At 28.5% G+C, this 17616-nt stretch overlaps 1 protein-coding gene across 1 annotated transcript in view; it reads left to right on the top strand.

The window, feature by feature from the left end:
* The window catches only part of LOC117174883 (methylcrotonoyl-CoA carboxylase subunit alpha, mitochondrial), a 35458-nt gene extending 19630 nt beyond the window's left edge, over nt 1–15828 (top strand). Inside the window, exons 4-9 of the mRNA XM_033364299.1 lie at nt 3330–3664; nt 13132–13428; nt 13521–13730; nt 14657–15151; nt 15248–15433; nt 15505–15828. Of these exons, the coding sequence (XP_033220190.1) occupies nt 3330–3664; nt 13132–13428; nt 13521–13730; nt 14657–15151; nt 15248–15433; nt 15505–15615 (1634 nt within the window). The 3' untranslated portion in view covers nt 15616–15828. The remainder of the gene's footprint in view (nt 1–3329; nt 3665–13131; nt 13429–13520; nt 13731–14656; nt 15152–15247; nt 15434–15504) is intronic.
* The last annotated feature ends 1788 nt before the right edge of the window (nt 15829–17616 follow it).

Raw genomic sequence — 17616 nt, 5'->3', positions numbered from 1 at the left:
AGTTTTGGAGAGATGGGATTAGTAGGAATTAAGTTGGATATTGTTTGGCTGTCAAGTTTAGAGTCTTTGAGAAGAGTCTTTGTTTTACTGACTATTGTTTTTTTGGGGTCCTTTTTAAGTTTTTTCTATGTATCGTCAGCTAGAAGGTCCATGATTTTGTTGTTTATAGTCTTCTTTATTCATTATTACTGTTGTGTTGCCTTTGTCTGCGGGTAATATTATAATATCTTTATTTTGATTGAGTTCTTTAATTGCGTTTTTTTCTTGTTTTGTTAAGTTTGAGGATGGAATTTGAGCTTGGCGTAAAATGTTGGCCGTCCTTCGTCGTATTTCATTTGCTTTTTCGGGTGAAAGGGTATATATTGTGGATTCTAAATTGCTCATTATTTCTTCTTTTGGGATTTTGGATGGAGCTACAGCAAAATTATGTCCTTTAGATAAGGCTGAAATCATTTCATTGTTGAGAGGGGGGTCAGAGATGTTTTTTACTGTATTTGTTAGTTTAGTTTGCTTTACTGGAAGTAATTTGTCAAATTTTGTTTTTTGTTTTTGGGTAGAAAGCTCTTTAATCCGTTGGGATGGGTCAAACGATATGCGGTCCAATGTGGACCAAATGTCAAATCTGAGGGTATTTTATAGGAAAAGATGAACTTTTAATAATTTTTTAGAGGTAGTGTGCAAAAGAAATTTGGTATGTTGTATTCTTTCTTTCACGAGAAGCAAACTTGTATTATGCAGAATCGATTTGGATTTAGATGTTCCCAAATTATTATTATTTTTTTTTTCAGTTGTAAGAATTTTGGGACTATTTTGTTGTCTCTGTACAGTTTCAAAAAAGCTAAGGATGTTAGTAGCTTACCCCGAGAAGTCCTGAGCTTACTAAAGGTGTTGATTTTAATAAGAATACTCTCCCCGTAGAGTTCCTTGATAATAGATTTTATGCCTTCACGATGATTCATTTTGATAAAAAGAGATATTTCGGGTTTCACTCGTGTAAAAAACTACGAATTGTTTGCCGAAGTTTCGTGAACATTGCAGTTCACATCTTCAGGGCTGATCTGGAACTGAGGAATCAGGTCATGATGTTCTTAGGTATACTTTCTACGATGCCTGTGATTGGCCAGAGCGCCCCACCGTGGGGACTGGTCGAACAACATCCAAACTATATTTGAACCACCTGCGAAAATAGGACAACTACTAAATAACCCTAAAGATAAAAAGGCACCATTCAGTGATCCAGGAGTATATAAAATCCCTTGTTCTTGTGGCAAAGTCTATATTGGAGAAACCGGGAGAGCGGTGAGCCAATGTATGAAGGAACATGAAAGTAAAGTCAGGCTAAAACACTTCACGCAATCAGCACTGGCTGAACATCATATCGAAACAGGTCATAACATTTTATTTGATGAAAGAACAGTCATTGCAAAAGCACACAACAAATTTCCAAGAAAACATAGAGAAGCAATCGAAATCTTGAAACACCCTAATAACATCAATAGGGACAATGGATATAATACCAATCCGATTTGGCTTTCCGTTCTCCCGGATTTTTTAAAAAAGACTTGATTGGGCAATCAAGTTCGACCAGTCCCCACGTTGGGGCGCTCTGGCCAATCACAGGCATCGTAGAAAGTATACCTAAGAACATCATGACCTGATTCCTCAGTTCCAGGTCAGCCCTGAAGATGTGAACTGCAATGTTCACGAAACGTCCGCAAACAATTCGTAGTTTTTTACACGAGTGAAACCCGAAATATCTCTTTTTATCAAAATGAATCATGGTGAAAGCATAAAATCTATTAAAAATATATTTATTTTTTAATATTTGTGTATTAATTTAAATTGTATTAAAAATTAAAATCTTCTTATAAATATCCCAAACCATTAAAAAATTACTTAAAATTGTTTGTAACAATAATAATAATAATAACAAATTATACACTTATAAATTTAAAGGAACAAATTAAACAATTCATACATTCAAATGAAGTAAATGAAAAATTTATTTTTAAAACTGGTCTCCACAAATCTTTTAAGAATTTATTTCGCTTTAATTTAAAGGCGAAACTTTAAAATCAATTTAAAATTGCAGCCCATCGTACCAGGGTCAAAAAATCAAGGCCATGTATTACTTACCCGATTCCTACTTTGCCGACATTTTCTTCTATAACGAATTGCGTCCACATCAAATGATATATCTATGTTTCATTTTTTGGGAAGTTACGTGAAAATTACTAGGGTTAGTTTGTATCGTTCTAAATTTCCGGAACTGCAAAAATTTATTTTTAGAAAGTTTTTAGATTTTTTTTTTCGTATTTAAAAATATTATGGACGATGCCAATTTTCTCTAATTTTTCAAATTAATATTTCATTCGCGTGGACGTGAATTGCTTTAAATAAATGTGGGTAAGGTAGGAGTCGGATAAGTATTACATGGCCTTAAGGGCATGTGATACGTTCACATGCCTATATTACCGACCTCACTTTTTCAGATTACAGAATTTTCTTTGAACTTAAGAACTTTTTTTGTTAATAAAATATCGGACTGAAACTTTGGAAAATGTATCAGAAGACCATAAACTGCGTTTGTGTATTTTATTTGAGTAGAAAGTTCGCTAAAAATGATTTTCAACAATATCAAAACTGTGTCCAATTTGGACATATTTTCTTTGTACCTTGAAATTTTTTCAACCAAAGCATTTTTTTATATGTTAAATATCGGCCTCAAACTTCGAGAAATGCAAGAGCCGACATATTGTTTCAGTTAATTTCTAGGAAAATAATTTTTATCGAAATTCCTACTCAAATCAAGTAGATAAACGCACTTTATGGTCTTCTGATACGTTTTCCAAAGTTTTAGTCCAAGTTTAAGATATTTTATTTACAAAAAAATTTCTCAAGTTAAACAAAAAATTCAGTGAACTGAAAAAGTGAGGTCGGTAACATAGGGATCTGAGTGTGTCACATGCCCTTAAAGTTATGTGACTCTTATTCGATTCATGTTTTACCCACATTTTTTTATCATACCAATTCGACACGAAGTGAGATATTCCGATATTGAGCTGGAAGTTTGGGAAAATAAAGGAAAGGAACTAAGGAACGTTTATGTACAAAAACATTATTACAGTTAAAAAAAATTATTTTTGGAAATTTTTTTGTTTGTATCCATCTGTGAAAATTTATTAGTACGTAAATATTCCACAGTCTATTTTTTTTATTTTCCCAAACTTTCAGCTCAATATCTCATTTCTTGAGAAATTGGTATGATAAAAAAATGTCGGCAAAACAAGAATCGGATAAATATTACATGGCCTTCATTATTTTTTTAGGATATCATGGGGAAGATCAGTCCAACGAAACACTTTTTACCGAAGCTAAAAGAATAGGATTTCCTTTGATGATTAAAGCAGTCCGAGGAGGAGGAGGAAAAGGAATGCGAATTGCTTTGAAAGAATCGGATTTTCTTCAAGCTTTAGAATCTGCCAGAACTGAATCTCAGAAAGCATTTGGAGATTCCGCGGTTCTTTTAGAAAAATACGTAGCCGAACCGAGACACGTGGAGGTTCAAATTTTTGCTGATCAGCACGGAAATGCTGTTCATTTATTTGAAAGAGATTGTTCTGTTCAGCGGCGTCACCAAAAAATTATCGAAGAGGCACCAGCGGTAATTATTTCTTCTTTATATTTATTACCATTCCTAATTTTAAATTACATGAAACCGGGGGGACTTATATCGGGAGTTGAGTGTATTATAATACGGGAATGTGACACTATTCCGGTTCATAATTTACGGACATTTTTTTCGTCATACTAATTCTACAGTGAATGAGATACCGAACTGAAAATTTGGGAAAATAAAAAAAAGTAATAAGGGAACGTTCATGCACTAATAAAATGAAAAAAAAATATATAAAAAAATGTTCCAAAAATTATTTTTATGTGCTTTGAGAATTTAATGAGCATTTATAAGCATTTTGAATTAGGATTTAAAAAATCGTATTTTCTATCTTTATTCATACTAATAGTTACATTATTTAAAAATTTGCGGAAAAATATATCGCTTTACATGAATTTTCATCTAAAAGTAATCAGTTTTCAACCAAAATGAGAATAGTTAAAATGTTCACAAAATAAACGTTCAACAAAGAAAAAAAACGAATTTATAACCAAATAGTTTTTTTAACAAAAAATAGAAGAATTAAATTTATAGTTAAAACAGTTAATTTTTAATAGAAAAAATGAATTCTCAACAAGACAATTCAATTTAAACACAAAAGATTAATTTTCTACCAAAAGAAAGATTCAGTTTGAATCAAATTAAAAAATTCTCAACTAAAAAAGATAAATTTAGAAACCAAAACTAGAACAGTTCAATTTGCAGTTGGAAAACTAAAATTTAAACAAAAAAACGAGTTTTCAGAAAAATAATCATTTTTTTTTCAACTAGAAATATACATTTTCAAACAAAAATCGAGTGGTTACATCTTCAGTTAAAAAAAAGTAACTTTTAACTAAAAAGAAACGATTTTCCAGCCAAAGAAATTAATTTTTAATCACTTTTTAAACAATTTAAAATTTTTAAATTTTTTTTATTAAAAAATAAAAATTTTGTTGTAAAATTTTTGTTATTTCTATTAAAATTTAAAAAAATTTTAAGGAATAATTTCCAACTAATAAATTTTTTTTATTTGTTCAATTCTCTTGTATTGTGCCCGGAAATTGCCCCAAAAAATTTAAAATAGAAGTTTTATGTAAAATTCATGTTAAAAACGGTATTTTTTGCAATTTTTTCGCCATAAATTATTTTTAATCGATGAGTGAAAAGTTTCCAAGTCATTGAAAATTTATTCTAAATTGTTTGAACAATTAGTATTTGTTTAAGTAATTTTTGTCTTTGTCAATCTTGAAAAGTTATTTCTTTTCGAGATTGATAAATGCCGAGAGTAAAACGTTTTGTTTTATATATTTTTCTTTTTTTTTTTTAATTTCTGTTTGTATAATATTTTTTTCGCTAGATCGTGATAAGTTAGTATTTTCGGGAACTATTAACACAATTAACGAATTTTTAGAAAATTTGTCTGATGATATTTGGCTATTATTTAAATAATGTTTATGTGTTTCATCAATTGTTTCTCGTGTAGTGCTGTGAAAAAGAGCAATGGATATTTTTATTATAATTATTTAAATAATTTTAGATATAAAACTTTATGTGTGTGTGTAGAATAATTGAAGAATATTTAAAAAATCTGTTTTATGCCAAAAAATATATATTTAAACAAAAATAAAGTGATTGTTTCAAAAATGATTCTTTCTAATGTGTAATTATTTTTTTCATAACTAAAAAGTCAAAGCAAAGAAAACATATTCAGAAAAAAGTGAAATTTTCTAGCGGATATCTAAGAGCAAGGTAAATGCAAGTTAACAAACATTATTGTTTAAACAATTTATTATTGTTTATGAGTATTTTCTCTTAGATAAATTCTAGAAAATTGCGATTTCTTCTGAAAAATTTAACCTTGATTTAGCGTTTTACTTATGAAAAAATAATAAATAACTATTAGCTAGAATCATTTTTTTAATGATCTATTTCTTGTTTGTGAATATATGTTTTTCAGAAATAAAACAGATATTTGAAATATTCTTCGAATTTTTGAAATCGATAACAATTTATTTAAACAATTATTTTTGTTAAAGTTCACTAAATATTACCTCGATCTGAGTGAAAAGCTGAGAAAAATGGAAAATTTAAGAAAAAACAAAAATTTTCAAGCATTACTCTAAGAGAAGATAGTTACAAACAATAATAAAACATTTAAACAATTATGTCTGTTAACTTGCAATAATAATGGTTTTTTAAGTAAAAAGTAGACAGAAGTGAAGAAATAAAAAACTGCAACTTTCTAACATTATTCAAAGAGAATATTATCTAAAATAATAATGAATTGTTTAAACAGCTATTTTTGCTGGCTTTAATCGATTATGATCTCACTCTAATTGAAAATTCGATAAAAGTAGAGAAAATTTTAGAGAAAACTGAAACTTTCTAGTATTATTCTGAGAGAATGTTGGTATAAAAATATTAAATGGTTTGAACAATTATTTTTGTTAAATATAATTGATTATAACTACGCACTAACTGAAAAGTTGAATAAAGTTAAAATATTCCGCAAAAAACGGCGACTTTTTAACTGTTCTAAGAGAAAGTTAGTATAATCAACAATGATTTGTTTAAACAATTTCTTTAAATATCTAATTGTCAATATAAATTAATAATTCGTGCATAAGAAACAATTTGTCTTAAAAAAAACCCAAAAAATCATATTATACTATAAAACTGGTTTTAACAAAAACAAAAATGTTGGGACACACTGGAAATATTGCTGAATATGCTAGGATAATATTTTGAAAAAATTAATCCTAAAATATAAAAAATAGGGTTTCGTAACTTCTTGCAAAAAAATATTTTTTAATTTCTTTGAAAAATGTTTGGAAAAAGAATTTTGGAAAAAAATGTATAAAAAGATATTATATGAAACCAAATAGTCGAAAATGAAAATTTTAAAACTATTTTCTTTGAAAAAAATAAATTAATTCAGTCACTGAAACCGTGCCATCACAAACTTTTCCTTCCCTACTCCACCAACTTTCCCCTCCCCTCACTTCCCCTCATTGGAAAAAAGTGCAACGGCCGGACAGACGGACACCCGACCAAAACCGTAAGGCATTTCCTAAGGCTTGATTTTTAGTCCATGTATTACAAAAGACAACTTTTTTCCTACAATTATGAATTGTAGGGGAACATTTGTCATTTGTAATACATGGATAGAAACATGGCTAAGAAACCTAAAAAATCTTAAATTTCTGCATTAAATTTAAATTTATCAGAATAAATTATTGTTTTAAAGTGGTAACTTCTTATTGCACAGTGTGATCTCGCAAAATTGGGCAATGATAACCCAGTGGGCACAACATTTGGCGACGTCTTCACGACATCGTTACGCCATCTTTACGACTTCTTTACGACATCTCATGTCCATGTCGTTTCGGTGTCTTTACTATATCGTAAAGACATCGTCAGATCATACGACTTACTTACGATATCGTAAAGACACCTTAACGACATGGACATAGGATGTCGTAAAGTTGTCGTAAAGATGTCGTAACGGTGTTGTAAAGACGTCGTCAAAATTTTGTGCCCACTGGGTAACGCTAAAGCTTCTATGGTAACGGTAAGGGAAATGCTTCCAGTGTAACGCTTCCTCTTCTCCATCTCTCCTTCCCTTTTCCCACTGACTGACTCTTTCAATCTCTCTTCCTGACTCTCCTTTGCTTCTTCCACTTCTCTTCCTCTCCCCACAGTGATCCCAGATCTGAAACGAGATGTGGTCCAATACTATGACAGGGCTATGTCCGTGTGAATATAGTAGGAGATGCTGTAAATGACTGAGTTGCGCGCGCAACCTATTTCTCCTCTTCTGAATTTGAGAACTCGAAGGTGCACGATTGCCGGTCGGAGCACTTCGGCGATTCTATTTATATATCAATCTGATAACTGCTTTGAAATAAATCCAGGAGATTAGGATTCTAATATTTCCAGATTTCGATGCTGGCGTTTCTCATGATTTGAATAGATCGCGCGCCTCTTGATATGCGTATATTTTGAGGTTATGTTAGTTCATGTATAAAACATAAATTATATAAATAATAATACTATTATATATATAAATATACACGTATATTAATAATGATAATATTATAATTATGTTATATTATAATAGTCTTATTTATATCTTAATCCGCATTTAAAAGAAATTAAAGAAATTGGCGATTTTTGAATTCATCTCGTTTGGATAAAAACTCAATTATTTGATTGAAAAATTAATTATTTTGTTGAAAATGTAACTATTTTGTAAAAAAGTCCTCTTTTCTGTCAAAAGTTCAACTACTTTTTTAAAATTTTTATTTTTTTTATTTGAAGGTTCATCTCTTTCGTTGAAAATACATTTTAGAAACTGACAATTAATCAATACCATTTTTGGTTAAGAAATCATGTGTTTTGTTAAAAGGTCGTCTTTTTTTGTAGAAATTAAATTGTTTTATGGAAAATTTATACTTTTTGATTAAAAATTACATTTTTCGATTGTATTATCAACTATAAATATGTTTTGGTTGTAAAGTCGTTCTGTTGTAAATGCAACTATATTGTTAAAAATTAAAATCATAATTTTTGGGTGGAAACTCTTTTTGTTTTTAAAATTAAATAATTTCGTTGACAGTTCATGTATTTTGTTGGAAACTGACCTTGTTTAGTAGAAATTTAATCTTTTTGGTTGAAAATGTATCATTTTTGGTCAAAAATGCAATTGTTTGGTTAAAATATCAACTGTACATCTTCTTGGGTTTGAAAATCGATTATTTCACTAAGAGTTGAAGTACTTTGTAAAAAAATACGGGGTTTTAACAAGGTTTTTTAATTATGGTTAGAAATTTAACTATTTGATTGAAAGTATAACTCTTTCACTCATATTTATCGCTTTAAAAATTCAACTTTTTGTAGATAATTCGTCTTTTTTACTTTAAAATTAAATAATTTCTTTAAAAATTCATGTATTTTGTTTAAGATTTGTCTTTTTTTGTAGATCATCAATTTTCTTGGTCGAAAATTTAACAACTTTGTTTAAAATTAATTTTTTCGGTTAAAAATTATTTATCTTTATCTGAAAATGTAACTATTATATGATTGATTAAAAATTAATCGTATATATTGATTAAGTTGGAAATCATTTTTTTTATAAAACATTAATCTTCTTGGTCAAAAATTCACCTTTTCCCTTGAAAATTTATCAACTTTTTGAAAATTCGTTTTTTTCTTGTTCAATTCAATTTTTTAGCACAGTTTTTATCTGGAAATTGTACTATTCCATTTTTGATTGAAACTTTATCCTGTACATTTTATTAATTAAAACAACAATTATTTGATAAAAAATTAATTTATTTTGTTGAAAAGTAAACTTTTGGGTTGAAAATTGATTTATTGTGTTAATTAGATTTTTTTCCTGAAATTAAAAAAACTGCAAAATAAAAAAATTGCCTTAAAATCGTCCTGGTTCCTTTTTTTAAATTTTTTAAATCTTTTCAAATACTCACTTAAAATTAATTTTTTAAACTAAAAAATTATTTTCAATTTTCTTAGCAATCACAACAATTTTTTTTATTCTTTTTAAATATTTTACAATTCTCAAAAGCTTTTTTTTAAATCTGCAAAAATCTACATCGTGTTTCAAATTATTTCAAATAATTTCAAGTTTTAAATTAATTTCGAATATTATTCTAAATTAAAATTGTACCGTTCAAACTTAAAATTTAGCTCATTAAAATTTTAACAATTCAAGGCTTTCTATTTCGAACCACTTTGTTCAAATTTATATGGTTTTTAATAGTTGTTTATAATGGCTTGTCCCAGATCTGAATTATATTATTTATTATATATATATTTATATATTTATTTATATATACGGCTCAAAATTGTTGTTTTTCTTTCATTACATAACCTTCCTTTCCAATTTAGTAATTTAAGTTTTGAATATATATTTTTTACATGTTGAAATATCTGCGTATTTCGAACCGGTTTCAAGTTCAAAATACTGTAAACAATTAATCCTGAATTCTAAGGTACTAAAATAAAAAATTTCAACCTATATAATAATGCTAAGAAATAATTTTGAATGTAATTAAATTGAGGTCGAACACACATGTAATTTGCATAACATGTAAAGAATATAAAGAAATTTCTTTCTTGACTGAAAAGTCAACTATTTGTGAAAAAATGTACTTTTGTGGATGACTTCAACTGTTTTTAATAAAAAAGAACTTTTATCTTTTTTTTTTTGAAGATTCATCATTTTAGTTAAAGACTGAAAACTCAACTGTTTTGTGAAAAAATTTTATGTTTGGATGAGGTCAACAGTTTTTAATAAAAAATGTAAGCCTTTTTTTATGAAGATTCATAATTTTAAATGAAAATTCATCTCCTTCGTTAAAAATTTAAGGATTTGGTTGAAACTTCGTTTTTTTTAGTTGAAAATGAAACTGTTTTGTTACACCGTTCGATTTTTAAAATTGTCAATTTGTAAATAAGACTTTTGAGTTTGGATTTATAAATAAAAATGTAAAAATTAATAATATAAGGCGACTTAAAATAAACGAATTCAATTTATAATTTAAAAAGTTTCCAATTAAAAAAGAATTGTAATTAATCCATTTTTATTGATCAAAATGATTCAGTCTTTAACATTAAAAAATTTATTTATTTATTCTTCAATTCAAAGCATGGAAAGTAAGTTTATATTTTGTAACCAGAAGTCCTTGAACTATTCCGTTTAAGAATAAGTTTACAATGTTTTGTAAAAAAATCATCTTTTTGGCTTTGAAATTCAATAATTAAAAAAAAAATCTTCATTGACTGACAAGTCAACTCTTGTGTAAAATGAATATCTTTTTGGATGAGTTCAACAGTTTTTAATTAAAAATTCAAACTTTTTTTGTTGAACATTTATCATTTTAGTTGAAAATGTAATTATTTTGTTGGAAATTTGTTATTCTCTTTTTTTTCAGTTGAAAATTCAATTATTTTGATAGTAAATTAATTTCTAACATTTTCAATTGGCAACCTAAAATTTTTATCTCTAAATAATAATGCAAAAATATTAATCTGGAACAAATTAAAATAAAAACAATGTAACTTTTATTTTTAAAAGTTTTTAGTTAAAAAATTAATTTAATCGTTCAATTTTTAATGTTACGAACTGAAATATTTTTTGAATTATTATCATTTTGAACCTTAAAAATAATAGCGTGATTTGTATTTTTTAACCAGAAATCTCTAAAATGTTACGGCCATAAAAATTTTAAAATGGTTATTTCGTATTTTAAAATAATTTAAATTAAAAAATTGTAAAATTAAAAGGTGTTAAAAGTTTGTGTTTTATACGTATGAATTATTGAGCGTTTAAATGAAATATTTCTGAATTAAAAATTTGTCAAGCTCCAGTTTTAAAAGTTTAAAATTCAAAAGATTTCCACCTCAAAAAAATCATTTTCAGATTTAAAATTTTGAATTTTCTAATTTCATCCTGAATTTTGAATTGGAGCAGGAAATTTTCCAAGGCAATTGTATGTGTTTCTGAATTGGATCACAGATTTAAAAAAAAAAAGTATATAATTCAGATCTGGGACAAGCCATTATAAACAACTATTAAAAACTATATAAATTTGAACAGAGTGGTTCGAAATAGAAAGCCTTGAATTATTAAAATTGTAATGAGCTCAATTTTAAGTTTGAACGCTACAGTTTTAATTTATAATAATATTCAAAATTAATTTAAAACTTGAAATTATTTGAAATAATTTGAAACACGATGTAGATTTTTGCAGATTTAAAAAAAAAGCTTTCGAGATTTGTAAAATATTTAAAAAGAATAACAAAAATTGTTGTGATTGCTAAGAAAATTGAAAATGATTTTTTATTTAAAAAAATTAATTTTAAGTGAGTATTTGAAAAGATTTTTAAAACTAAAAAAAAGGAATCAGGACGATTTTAAGGCAATTTTTTTATTTTGCAGTTTGTTTAATTTTAGGAAAAATATCTAATTAATACAATAAATCAATTTTCAAGCCAAAAGTTTACTTTTCAACAAAATAAATTAATTTTCTATCAAATAATTGGTGTTTTAACTAATAAAATGTACAGGATAAAGTTTAAACCAAAAATGGAATAGTACAATTTCCAGATAAAAACTGTGCTGAAAAATTGAATTGAACAAGCAAAAAATGAATTTTCAAAAAAATTGATAAATTTTCAAGGGAAAAGGTGAATTTTTGACCAAGAAGATTAATGTTCTATAAAAAAAAAAAAACAATTTTCCAACTTAACCAATATATACGATTAATTTTTAATCAATCATATAATAGTTACATTTTCAGATAAAAATAAATAATTTTTAACAGAAGTAATTAATTTTAAACAAAGTTATTAAATTTTCGACCAATCAGATGAATTTTCGACCAAGAAAATTGATGATCTACAAAAAAAGGACAAGTCTTAAACAAAATACATAAATTTTTAAAGAAATAATCGACTTTCGAATCCAAGAAGATGTACAGTTGAGGTTTTAACCATACAATTGCATTTTTGACCAAAAATGATAAATAAAACTTATAATATAACATAATTATAATATTATTATTAATATACGCATATATATATATATATAATAGTATTATTATTTATATAATTTATATTTTATACATGAAATAACATAACCTCAAAATATACGCATATCAAGAGGCGCGCGATCTATTCAAATCATGAGAAACGCCAGCATCAGAATCTGGAAATATTAAAATCCCAATCTCCTGAATTTATTTCAAAGCAGTTAGCAGATTGATATATAAATAGAATCGCCGAAGTGCTCCGACCGGCAATCGTGCACCTTCGAGTTTTCAAATTCAGAACAGGAGAAATGGGTTGCGCGCGCAACTCAGTCATTTACAGCGTCTTCTACTATATTCACACGGATATAGCCCTGTCATAGTATTGGACCACATCTCGTTTCAGATCTGGGATCACTGTCTCCCCACTCTCTCTCTCGTTCTCACAATCTCTTCCCCTTCTTTTTCGCTCTCTTCCTGTCCATCCTTGGCTCTCACGCTTATACTTAAACCCTTTCCCCTTCCATTTTTTTCCATTCCCCACTTTACCGTTTCCCTTTTTATCTTACCCTTTACACTCTTCCCCATTTCCTCTTTTCCTCTTCTCGTTCCTTTTACCCTTTTCTTTTCTTTTATTTCTCTTTTCCCATTCCCCCCTGTCCCTTTTTCTTTCCTCTTTCTTATTTCACCTTTCCTTCTTTTCCCTGTACTATTTTCTCATTTACTCTTTTCCTTTCTCCGTTCCCTTTTCCTCTTTCCATTTTCCCCTAGCACCCTATTGCCTTTCCCCCTTTGCCATTTCCTCCTTACCCTTTTCGTAAATATTCTATGTTAAAAGTTAAAAGAAAAACCATTTCAATTTACATCATATGAAGTTATCCACTCTGCCGGGCGTTCCATGACGGCCCACGTGTTTTTCAGCCAGGCATTTCGGAAGAGATTCGTAGGGAACTTGGAGCAGCAGCCGTCCGGGCAGCAAAAGCTGTAGGATACGTTGGAGCCGGTACGGTGGAATTTATCATGGATCGCCACACACATAGCTTTCATTTTATGGAAATGAACACGCGTCTACAGGTGGAACATCCGATTACGGAGGCAATTACCGGAACTGACCTCGTCGAATGGCAACTAAAGGTGGCAGCTGGAGAAAAACTTCCTCTGCGACAAGAAGATATCCAATTGCAAGGTCACGCTTTCGAGGCTAGAATTTACGCCGAGGTACTATGTAGGATCGTTACATGCCCTCTGAATGTTTTTCATCAAAGTTCCCCTCCAGGTAATTCCTTAATTCAATAATTGCTTATTTTCAGGATCCAAGAGGCGATTTCTTACCAGGTGCTGGCCGTCTTTTGTACTTGGTCACTCCATCTGTCTCTGACAATATTCGAGTTGAAACTGGAGTTAGAGAAAACGATGAGGTTTCAGTTCACTATGATCCGATGATTGCAAAGTTGGTGGTTTGGGGTCAAGATAGAAGCTCTGCTCTCAGGATACTTCGTTCGAAACTTTCAGAGTATAATGTAGGTTTCTATTAAAAAAAGTTGAATAGCCAACCGGTAAGAAGGCTTGCATTAAAAGGTATTAAAGATTTTGAATCCCGACACGGAAAGAAATTTTAAGTGATTAATTCACGGAACTGCTTCTTGATTTTCTTCTAGCTCTAGCGCAAGAACTAAGATCTCGGGAACCTTGCTTTTAAAGCAAAGGGCGTTGCTTTAAAACCAAGGAATTATCGGATTATTAACCTAACCTTTTTCTTTAGAACAAACTATAATTTTTTCTGTTCACTCTCTTAATTATTTATCACTTATTGTACTGATTTATTCCTAATTGAATTTTTCATAATCCAGTCTGTTATTTATGAAAGATAATCATAACAGTAATACTCTTTATTATTTTATAAATAAAATAGAAACGATAAAATTATCGGGTTATTAACTTAATCTTTTTCCTTGGAACAAACTATAATTTTTTGTATTCATTATTATAATTATTTCTCCTTTATTGTAATCAGTAATAAGTGATCAGTAATTTTAATCAGTAATCAGTAACAAAGTATACGCCTCTGTGAATTAATAACTCTTAAATTGTTCTTCGGTTAAAAAATGTGTAGTATCTGCCAAATAAATCAGAAGATCCAAAGCGGCAACTGCGGGAAATTCATTTTCTTCTGTTGATTAATCGTGTATGTTCAACTCTTACAGATCAAAACCTTCAATTATGCAATAATAATAATAATTATCACCAAATACATTTGAAATTTTTTCGCATTTTGTTATTCTTGCACAGGCACAAGCACTGATTGAGGGGTATAAATATGGCCGCCGTTGTAGCTTGGCTGCGGTGCGGGCAACATTTCAACTTTTTTTTACTGGGTTTTTAAGATTTTTTCAACTAAAATACTTGAATAGTACCGTTCGTCGTAAGATCATCTTTTTGTTTTTAGATTGCAGGGTTAGAGACTAATGTAGAATTTTTGAAAGACTTGAGCACTCATCCTAAGTTTCAAAATGGGAATGTCCATACAGGATTCATTGAAGAAAATTACGATTCATTGTTTCCGACTTTGCAAGTTCCAAGTGAAGTTTTAGCGCAAGGGACTCTTGGAATTATTTTGAGTGAAGAGTTGGAGGCGATGAAGAAAGCAATGGATTCGGAAGATCCTTTGAGTCCTTTTGCGACAGAAACTGGACTTAGGTTAAATCACGCTTTGGTGAGAAGGTTCCAATTCATTGTTGGAAACAAAGAATTGGAAGTGGATGTGGAATATAGCGAGCCGGAAGTTTATTTGATGAGAGTGAATGATTCGGGACCTTGGAGAAAAGTAACTGGTAGTTTGAAGAAAACGCAAAAGACTCTAGAATTGAAGACAGAAATCGATGGTGTCGTCGGAAGCGTGAGGATAGCTAGAGTTGGAAATGAAATTGTTCTTTTCGGAAAGGTAAAGCATTTCTTGCTTCATCCGATGATAGGAAATGTCCAAATTTTTGTCAGAATTGTTTGAAAAGGATTTTTTTCATAAAATAATTGTTTTCAGGATCGTTCGTGGAAATTAAAAATACCAGAACCGAAATATGTTTCACATCTTAGTAACAAATCAAAAGTGAAATTAGGAGCTGCTGTGAGTCCGATTCCGGGAGTTGTTGATAAAATCCTAATCAAGAATGGTGATGTTGTAAAGGCAGGCGATCCTCTTCTTATTATTGTTGCTATGAAGATGGAAGTAAGTTAATTCATTTTAAAATATTCAAACCTATAACATTATTTATGACGGGTAATATTTTTGTTATGCAGTACATCATCAAAGCTTCTTCAGGAGGAAAAGTCGAGAATATTTTGTGCAAAGCTGGTGATAACGTAGCCAAAGATAAGCTTCTCGTTAAAATGGAAGAAAAAACTGCATAATGTAACATCCAGAGCCAAAGTGAATTTTTGAAATTATGAAATTTAAAAAAAAAAATAATGAGAATAATTATTAGTAGAACTTCCATAATTTTTGTGGAATTAAAATACTATTTTTTAATTGCATATTACTAATATCTTATACACGTTGTAAATATTGTATAGAAAAATTTTTTATTACGAATTATGAAGGTGTGTAATTGTGGTCAAAGTTGGATGTGAATAAAACTAAGTGACCTTATATAAATTACGTAACAGCTTAAGGGGCGGGGGTGGCAAATATTTTATCATTTTTCTTAAGAAGATATCTGTTTTGATTGCAAAATCAACTGTTTGGTTAAAAAAACTTTTTTTTTGGTTGAAAATTCGGATCCGTGACAAAAAGCCCAAACGACAAAGCGCCCGCCCAATCAGAGTCGCGCTCCGACCGAATAGGGGCGTGCTCATACAACATCCGATTCGAGGGCCTTTTTCACGGAACGCGACTCTCATTGGGCGGGCGCTTTGTTGTTTGGGCATTTTGTCACGGATCCGAAAATTCAACACTTTTCGTAAAAGATCAACGTCTTGTTTAAAATTTTTTTGTTTTTTTTTTGTTTTTGATAAGTCAACTGAAATCTTTTTTGGATGAATAGTATTTATTTTCTGAAAATTTGTCATTGGGATTTAAAAGTTCATCTTTTTTAGAAGAAATATTGCATATTTCTTGGTTAAGAACGCAACGATTTTGTTGAAAATTCTAATATTTTCAACAAAATGTATTTTTTGATTGAATTTCTTAGTCAATTGAAATCTTTTTGGATTAATTTTTTTTTAAATATGTTGTTTTTTATTAAAAATTCATTTGTTTTAGTAGAAAGATCATCTTTCTTGGATAGAAATGCAAATCTTTCGTAGAGAGTATAATTATTTTGTTAAAAATGCATCCTTTTTGGTTGAAAAAATTTGTCTTTTTGCATTGAAAATTCAAATTTTTTTCGTAGAAATTTATTTTTTGATTAAAAAAAACATTTTCATCTTAAGAAGCTAACTGAAATTTCGTTTGAAAAAGATTCAACTCTATTTTTGAAAAATTGTCTTTTTGATTTGAAAATTCACCTGTTTTAGTACAATTTTGATTTTTCTTTGGACAAAAATGCAACTATTTTGTTGCAAATTTAATAATATTGTTAAAAAGTCATACCTTTTAGTTAAAAATTCTACTATTAAGCAAAAAATTAACTTATTTTGTACAATTCTTATTTTGGTGTTAAAAAGTAAACTGAAATCTTTTTTGAATAAAAATTTAACTATTTTTTGAAGTTTTTTTAAAAAATTTATCTGTTTTAGAAGAAATTTTTTCTTTCTTGAATAAAAAAAACAACTTTTCTAGAAGCAAATTCAACTAATAAATTTAAAAAAATTGTAATTTATCTGTTTTAATAGAAATTAAATAAATAATAACAAACAAATAGTTATACTTTTTAGTTGAAAAATCTGCTGTTTTGTCGAAAATCGGACTATTTAATAAAAAAATGTACTTTTCGTTTAAAATTTATACTTTGGTGTCGAAAAATGAACTATGAATGAAAGGTCAGCTTAAAAAGTGTTGTTTTTTATTAAAAATTCATCTGTTTTAGTACAAATATTATCATTCTTAGATAAAAATGTAAATATTTAGTAGAGAAGTCATTTTTTTGAAATTCATCGTTAAAAAAAATCACATTCATATCTTTAAAAGTCAAATAGAATATTTCTGGATTGAAATTCAACTCTTTTTGTGATCATTTGTCTTTTTGATTTGAAAATTCATTTGTTTTAGTAGAATTTTTATTTTTCTTCGATAAAAAATTCAAGTATTTTGTTGATAATTTAACAATCTTGTTAAAAAGTCATACAAATGCAAGGGTTTGGTTAAAAATTCAACAATTTTGTTGAAAAGTCATAATTTTTGGTTTAAAATTCTATTGGTTTGTTGAAAATTTAACTATTTCGTAGAAAATGTATTTTTTTTTAAAGAGAAAT

This window comes from Belonocnema kinseyi, chromosome 6 (assembly GCF_010883055.1).
Source record: "Belonocnema kinseyi isolate 2016_QV_RU_SX_M_011 chromosome 6, B_treatae_v1, whole genome shotgun sequence".
In the NCBI taxonomy this organism is placed as follows: domain Eukaryota; kingdom Metazoa; phylum Arthropoda; class Insecta; order Hymenoptera; family Cynipidae; genus Belonocnema; species Belonocnema kinseyi.
Note: the sequence above shows the minus strand (reverse complement) of the source record. Positions and strands in the feature narration are given on the sequence as shown.